The 8989-nt window shown below is 30.5% G+C and overlaps 1 protein-coding gene across 1 annotated transcript; it reads right to left on the reverse strand.

Annotated features, from left to right (window-relative positions):
• Positions 1-3459: 3459 nt before the first annotated feature.
• Positions 3460-8295, reverse strand: LOC119680695 (protein gooseberry-like). Its single transcript, XM_038093638.1, has 2 exons — positions 8241-8295; positions 3460-4770 (listed from the first exon to the last, which is right to left on the reverse strand). Exons 1-2 carry the CDS (start codon positions 8293-8295, stop codon positions 3476-3478), a joined length of 1350 nt encoding a protein of 449 aa, XP_037949566.1. The 3' UTR covers positions 3460-3475.
• Positions 8296-8989: the final 694 nt, after the last annotated feature.

Consider the following 8989-nt stretch of genomic DNA (forward strand, 5'->3'; position numbering starts at 1 on the left):
GAGAGCAAGTCCTTACTTAATTCTCTTGTTACATGGTCGGCTATCCTCCTACTCATTTTAATAACTAAAGCATGTTTTTAGATCGTGATGTCATTCTGCTATATCTAAGTATCTTCAAAGTTAGAGTAGTTCACAAGCATGTTATTCTCTTACCTATAGTGTAGGGTGTGTATGTTGTACTAATGTGACTATGCAAAGTGAATTGCTTATAAAAATGAAAGACTCCCTCAATTTTATCAATGGAGTGACATATCGATGTCGGTAAATTTGCTACTCTCAGTTAGTAGTCGGAAAATTCAAAGACTGTCGTTGGTGGTCGTATTTTCCTGCATTTTTGTCTACACTACTATTCAGTTTCTGTACTGTATTCTTCGCATTTATTCTCATCCTTTTTTGGGTGGATGTTATATTTTGAAATTGACAATAATCTTTTTAAAAAAATTATTTTCGAATTATCAAGTTGAGTTACTTTATCTATCTTAGAGAATAAGATATAACAATAGGACATTTTTGATGAGGTTTTTTAGTGTTTCTTCTTTTTATAAAAATAATTTAAACAATTACTGCTTGTTTGGGATTCTTTAATTGTCATTCATTTAAATTGTTCATAATAGGTGCGGTTGTGACATCCATTTTGTGACGTATGTATATAGGTATATGTTTTTTTTAATTTGAACACACAAGTTGTTCGGCAAGGTGTAAAATCATATACAATATTGACAACCAGGTTTACGGATTATTAAATCATCATAAATAGTAATCATGAAATAATAAAGCAAACTTAAGATAACATATTTGAACGGATTTAACTCTTTATATTCACAAATCGGAAGTAATCTTTTTAATTTCAATTGTTAGCACATATGTATTATAATTAATGATTAATTAATTACTGTTAATGATAAAATAATATCTAATGGTAACCAAACCTGTTGGTCGAATGTTTTATACAGATATAATAAATCAATTTTTAACGTATAGTAAAGTTAATTATCTTCGAAAGAAATTATGGACTTCTGAAATCACTTGTTCATATTATCATTACCATTGGATGGATTAATGGATAGATTTCTTATATGCATTAACAAGAGCAGTAAATTAGAGCTACAAATTTTAATATATAATATTTATTAAGCATAAGAAAACATGCTTCGGAATCTTTAATAAAGATATACACAAACATCCGAATCGAATATGAAATCCTTCCAAAATTACATTTTACTGGTATCAGTAGTTTATTGATATTATAAAGTGTTTTTATCGAAAATGATCTAGGTATATGCGAATATGTTAATTCCATTTATTCTAATCACTATTTCATTAACTTAGACATAATTTTTCTCCCTACTTCTGTCGCAGAAAAAGTTTTGATCTTCATTGCAGGAAATTGTGATTCTATATTTCCATTGAAAAGTCTTCACATTATTAGTATCGCGTTTTATTTAATTTATTGGAATTATATATAAAACTACCTTCCACTAGGTTTTGACACAGAGGACGTGACTGACAAAATTCTCAGTCACCGGTTTCTCTGATGATAGCCAAACATCAAAGTTTACATTGTAAACATATATCTTCATAATATCCACTGTTGCAATATCTACAGATATATCCAAATCCATTTACAATAGCAGTTAGTCGAATATTGGAAAACTTAAATGAAATTAGTAAGCAATTACTTTTATTTCATTTATATGTATTACAAAGAATCAATATCAGCAAAGGAACCAGTATCACATTAAAAGGTGATCAGAAATGTCACCTGTGTGTTTTTAGCTGTATTAGAACTATAGATATTGATAACTATGGTTTGACAGCTGAGAATGTTAAACTGTTTTGACATTTCTGTTCAATAAGGTTTAACAATTTATCATGAATGCTTAACGCTAGAACAACGTTTTCAAATTGTGAAAATTAACCTTGAAAAAATTAATCTTTTCACGAGGTTCATAGAGCACTTCGTCGAAGAATTATGCTTAGTGATGAAGATTATTTCTGATTAATTGGTTACGTTAATGAGCAAAATTATATTTATTATATTTATAACCATTTATTCATTAAAATTGACTATTTTATTGCAAAATCAATTTCGTAACAACTTTATTTCTAAAAGTGCGATTTAAGACCTCTCGATTACTTTTTATGGGATTATGTTAAGTCATTGATTTATGCCAACAAACCAGCAAACCTTGAAGCATTGGAAGCTAATGTTTATGCCATCATTGACTCCCTACGGTATACGGCCGCATTTATTGCAAAAGATAGTTAAAAATTGGACTGATCAATGCACCAATTAACTCGTAGCCACGGTAGACATATACCGGAAATCGTATTTAAAAAACAAATGCCATGAAATTATCTACCAGATTATAATAAAAAAATGTCCATTCCAACAATATTTCTACCTTGAATTGTCATTTAAAGTTCTCATGCAGCCAAAAAAAAGCACCCTATGTATGTAGCACAATGTATGCCCAATGAAAGATTAACTAAAGTGCATACTACTAAGAAGTAACAAAAATTAAGGTGGTTTTGGACATTTTCGTTTCATTCACATAGTGTGGAAAACATAGGTTATATTGAAGTTTAAGCTTAAAAAAGTGCTGCTGAAAGCACCCGAGACCATTGAGCTTTGTATTATCTGGTACTTCATATATTTGTACGTATAATTACACTAAAAGTTCAACCATTCTATTATTGTTGTTATTCGGGCTGTGAAATCTATATCTCATCTATATCATTTTGTTTCTTGTGTCGACTTAAGTAACTACAATAACGCAATAATTATATTGCAGATAGATCCCATATTACCTGTTCCTTTCTTGTATTTTCGATATGCCTTTCTTGTATAAGCCTTTCTTGTATTTTCGATATGCCATTTAACGATAGATCACTGTCAGTAAACTGTTGAGGATTTTTTGACTGAAGTTGTGAAAGTCTTGTTGAAATGAGAATGAAACAACAAATTTTATTCCTTTCTTCGACTAAAGAATTATTTTATGTTTTTTATGTAGGAAAATAAGTTGAATATGCATAATATTTTTTCATATTATTGACCCAGATAAGGTAGCAGAAATTTTTTTTAATTTTATTTCTGTTTTAGATACAGATTCGTTAAAGAAAACAAAACTCTAGTATTTTCGTTTTAAAAATTTTATTATTTTACAAATTTTTTTTTTTTTTATTATAAAAATAACGAATAATTAAAAAACTTAATTATACAAAAACAATTATACATAAACATACCATAATTGTTACCACAGTCTTAATCTCATTACTGTACTCTTATAAATACAAAATCAGACTTAGGAACAAAGTATATGACTTATTTTTAATGAAAAAAGAGGCACAAAGAGAAAGAAATACTTTTTGATATCAAAACAAATCATCTAAAAGATTTTATTTCCAAATCATTTTACAGTCTTTATAAAACTTAGCTTGCCCATAAGTAATTATATAACATGATAGTTATTTTTTAGAATCCAAAGTATGGGTAAGCGGAAGCTGAGGTCTTATTTTCAATAACAGCCTGGTGATGATATCCGTTCATATGATTGCTTCCAGTCGGGAAAAAATGACCGGGAAAATTATAGCTATCCCACGATGACACAGAAGGATGGTGAGCACCGGAGGCAGCGGCAGAAGCAAATTGCGTGCGTAATTGTTCAGCAGACGTGGCTGCAGTGTTAGCAAATGTCGATGATGTAGGCATAGTATAGGCGGCCGAGGAGTTGATTGCAGTATTTGCTTCGCCATTAGCAGGGTATGAATAACAATTGGTAGCTGTTTTCGAAGACGTATTTGTGGCTACTTGTGGAACACCAGCTAAAGCATTTGTATGTACTGGACTCAATGAAGCGGAACTGCTAGTGCTGGAGGGTGACATCGAAGACACAGAATTTCCACTGGAACGTCCAAAAGTATGATGTGGCTCATATGAAGTAGTAGATTGCTGTCCACTTAATGTTGGCCATGTTTGGCTGGATGCAGCGCCATAGAAATTAAGATTATGTGTATGTGCTAATGCAGCACCGCTCATAGTCTGACTGGTTGGGGTGTGATATTGTGTTGTACCAAATGAAACTTGTTGTGTATTCAATTGTTTGCGCAAACGTGCACGTCTGTTAGAAAACCAAACTTGAACACGCGCCTCTGTTAGACCAGTACTTTGAGCTAATTCTTCTCGAGTATAGACATCTGGATATTGTGTACGAGCAAATATACGTTCAAGTGCATCAATTTGATCATTAGAAAAGGTTGTACGAGAGCGACGTTGTTTTCGTTTGAGTTGTACACCTGGTTCAGTTTCATCATCACTTTCATCACCAGATGAAGTAGAACCAAGTATTCCATCTATGGAATGCGCATTTGAACCTGTTTCTGAGCGTACTCCACCACGTAATAGACGACTGATAGAGCTAACTGATGGTGCAGAGTTTTTATCGCACATGCCATTTTCAATTAATTTGGCACGTATTTCCCAACTAAAAATTCCAGGATTATTTTGCTTCATTTCTTCAATTTTCGCTTCTATATCAGGAGTGGCAACACGTGGTTTGCTACCACCTATGACACCTGGTCGTATCGATCCAGTTTCTTGATAACGATTTAAAATTTTTGAAACACAACCATGTGATACACGTAATTGTCGAGAAATAACACATGGACGTACACCAGCAGCAGCCATTTCAACAATTTGACGGCGAATGTGATTTGGTAAGGGACGTCCATTAATAAATACACCGCCAAGTTGATTAACACGTCCTTGTCCTAAAAAAATAAAATAAATATTATATTATTTTTTATTTATTTTAATATAATAAAAATGTTTATATATTAGTTGTAAGGAAGGATGTAATTACACAGAGTCTGCTTAAGTATATTGCAAATTTACTTATTATGAAAGTATATGTTTGGCTATAAACCTATTATAAATAACATTAAATAACCTACAACAAGCAAAATATAGGTAAAAAGTCTAACATAAAAATATATAACTTTAAAACTTGTGCCATATAGCTATTAAAACCATTATTCTCAACGTCATTATATGAGTGGTTTATGAGTTCCTTTTTGCAAGAGGTAAACGTTACTTGGCCATCTGAAAGGGTGATGAGTTTCGAGATGTAGAATTTACCACTTCGTAGCTAATTGTTCACCTTGATATGAAATAGGTGTAAGACTCCATACATTATTCTTCCTAGTTAAGATGCGGTAGTTATCGTCAACTCATAGAGGATCAAAAATCTTACAAAAAATATGAGTCCAACACCAACTCCATTACTGATGATTTTTTTTTGTTGTTTATTAATGTTCACTTTTTTTTCAATTCGTTTCTTTTGCATATGAATTGTTTATAATATATGAACTCAATATCTTCAGTGTTTTTGTATTACAATTGTAATTTCTTTCAGCTTGAATTACTTTCATTGTTCAAAAAAAAAGTGATCTCTATTTTCCATAAGAGTGAATGCTAATGGTAGTGCATATTGTATGCAAAATCAAATGAGGCATAAGCGGGGGTAGCATTTCAAATAGATAATACGCAAGATAAAAATTGCTTAAGATCATTTTTGTTATTCTTTAGTTTTTCAAAAGTACTTAAAATTAATAGGCTATTGTGCGCGACTTAAGATTAAGTGCAAAACTAGGTTGAGCATCAGTTCACACGATCACTAGATTTGGCATCGGCAATTCTTATTATGATCATGCAATACGAGTTCATACAAGAAAAAAATCTTCCATATTGAAGTTATGTAAATATAAAATTGGTTTAACCTTTCTTAACTGCGGTTGGCCTAAAACTGTTTGTTACATTATTTCGCATTCTTTCGAAATATATTATCTTATTTCATTTTATTTAATTATATTTAAATGCTCAATGCCTAATCAGTTGGAAGTCTTAATTTGTTCGAGTGGAAATGTTGTTGCCATACAAATGAATATATTTTTTGTTTGAGAAACAAAACTGACAGAAGCGCAGCTAGCTTAATTGATCTTTTGCTGATCATAGTAGCTACTCATAGTAGCTGATCTCACTGATCTTATGCTTTATGAAAATATGATACGAGTATTAATGCTAGATGTGCACTCAAATCAATTAATTAAACAAAAGCAACAATATTCAAAATAGTCGGCTTATGGGGCAAAACTAAAGATCGGCTTAACAAACTGATCTTCATAACATATGAATATTACATAAAATAAAAAATATATGCTTGGGCATAGGGCAGGCATGAGGGGAAAACTACGAAAACAGAATAAAAAATTCTTTAGCTCAAATATCTGTCAGTTTATTTCTATGCGTCCGTCAGAAAAGTGCATTGCTTTATTCAAAAGCTTGACGCATCGAAATCTGGAATCGAACTAATAATCCAGCCTCTGAACACTGCGTACAACAGAATTTTTTTCTTCTTCTCTTTTGTGTTTTTATTTTATTTAATTTTGTTTTGTTTTAATTTGAAAATTTTTTTGTTATTGTAGTAGTTGCTTGTACTGTTGTTGCTGTTGTTGTTGCTATTTACTCCAGCTGTGCAAGCTAATATAAAACATTTACTGGAGGGGTGCCCCCATATACAAGCGTGCAAGATCCATACGTACGTGATCCACAAGTAGTAGAAGATCAAAGATATACCGACGCGCCAATACGTCTGCTAACGCAAAAGAGTCTGCGTTCAGTTTATGAGCGCATATTTATGAAAGTTTATGTAGTACTCAAATCGATAGATCCATTGCCCACCGTCGTTTGTGCTTTGTGCTGTGTGCTGTGCTGTGCTTTGGTGTGGTGTGTTGCGTTGTGTTGAGATTTTGTTTTTGGTTTCCATTATTGTTAGGAAAGAACACAGTCAGTCAGTTGAATTGTATGTGTATATGTGCATTGGTTGTACTGTTGTTTAAGACGATCGGATCGGTGGACTTTTATATTGTGCACATGTAGCAGTGAAAATATTTAAGTCAATTTTTTTTTTGTTTTTCGTATTTTTTTTTTTTTTTGGATACAGGTTTGAACGATCACAATCAATAAGTCAAAAAGCTGATCATGATTATTGGAATTTTTTATTACTAATTTAATGATGATGATGATGATGATGAAGACGATGTGCTGCTGTTGCTTCTTGTAAGATATATTCTCGGTATATTTGTCAGTATTGTTGTTAGTAAGGCGTTGTACATGAAATTTGTACGCTGCTTTTCTTGGTTTTTTTACTTTTTATTTTTTATTTTGCTTGTTTTTCATGAAACGAAGGTGTTAAGCTCATATTTTTTTAGTAAATGACTTTGCAATATTTATGATTAAGTTAGAAAATTTGTTGAAAATAGGTGTATTTATAAATATAATCACAATTTAAAATAGATGGTAATAAGATATGGCAGACAAGTTGGCGCTGTTGAGTGTTGCTTTGTTTATTGTTTGGTAAATAAATGGTTAAACTAGTACTAAAAACTTACTTAATGAATTATTTTAGATTTTCCTTACTGATTATTATTTAGAAGAGAAAAGATAAAATATATACAGAGATAAAAATAATATTTATTAAAAGAGATTTTAATCTTGAAAGTAAAAATTTTCAAACGTAGTATATATAAACTTGATGAATCTATTTAACTATTATTCTATTGAATCTACTCTCATCGATCAATATATTTAATAATGCAGTTAATAAAGGTAGAAATACTATTTAATTTGACTATAATTTTACATAATTAGTACTTATTAACTATACTCCTATTGAATCTATTATCATCTCTAAATATATACAGTAAGATAGATAGTAGATTTAAAAATTTTAGCTAAAATTTTACATATCTAGTATTGTTATGTCGTTTTTGATTGACAAATTTAGGCTAACTTTTTCATTCGAGATTTACTACAGTTATAAATTGGATCATATCAGATCCAACACATAACACTCGAGATTAATTTAAAACAATTTATTTAATTTAACAGATTAAAAAAATTAACCAATAATTAAAAGTTATTTTAAGTTATTTAGCAATAATATTTAGGGATTATCCTAAATTATATTCTATAGGCCCACAAAATTCGAACAAAAAAGTATCGATCGCAAGCAAACCTAGTTTTGCCAATCAAACCTAGTTTCAGAACTCGGTGGTTTTACTAAAAACTAGCTTAACACATGATATAAAAACAAGATTTGTAATTCAAAGAAACTCATGTAAAAATAGTAACTTATTTTTTATAAATATAAAATAAAATTTTGTTTAAAAATAATAATTACCTTGAAAAGGATATCCAGCAAAGTATGGTGTCATATTTAAAGCCGAAACTGCCATTCTTATTAAGTTCAATTACGTATAATTTTTTTTTTTCGTTTGTATATATCAACTTAATTAATTATTTCGAGTTTATTAAAAATTCACTTTTTTTTAATATATTTTTTTAAACATAAACACTTGTTTACCAATTTAACTTAAAAAATCCATAAATTAAAAAAAAATTCTGATAAGCATTGAATTTTATTATCTTATTAATTTTTCACACTTCCCGTTAGTTCCTTCTTGCTTGAATGTCAGTCTTAAACTGATTTTGAAACGGTCAGCAGTAGCACCAAAACAGATTTTTCTTAGTTTACCACTCTTCTTGCATGCTGTTTGACCGAATACAACGATAAACAACAAAACTGAACATAATAAAAAACAAAAAACAAAAACAACAAGTTTATGTTTGCTTGCATCAGCAATAACAACAAATAACAACAAAAGAAAATAAACAAACCCACGCTCTAGTCAAGAGAGCAAACAGGATTACTGGCTCACACGTATTTATACAAGTAAACAACTACTTAGCCAAAGTAATTGTATTGTTGCTAGAGTAGAATGATCGTACAAGCGAACACCCACTGTGTTCATATTATTGTATCGTTTGAGGTGGTGTGAGTGGATAAGAAAAAAGCACAAATTTTCTTGTTTTCCGTACGGAGTGAGCTGTATGTATGAATGAGAGATGCTAAAGCAGATCTTTTCTCTC

Source organism: Teleopsis dalmanni, chromosome 2 (genome assembly GCF_002237135.1).
Source record: "Teleopsis dalmanni isolate 2A chromosome 2, ASM223713v2, whole genome shotgun sequence".
Classification (NCBI taxonomy): domain Eukaryota; kingdom Metazoa; phylum Arthropoda; class Insecta; order Diptera; family Diopsidae; genus Teleopsis; species Teleopsis dalmanni.

What these genes read in the sequence shown, in the direction of transcription:
- LOC119680695 (XM_038093638.1), bottom strand. Translation starts at nt 8,295, where the DNA reads ATGGCAGTTTCGGCTTTAAATATGACACCATACTTTGCTGGATATCCT. An exon ending in TGCTGGATATCCTTTTCAAG is followed by an intron (nt 4,771 to 8,240) that starts GTAATTATTATT and finishes TTATTTTTTTAG; the next exon opens with GACAAGGACGTGTTAATCAA.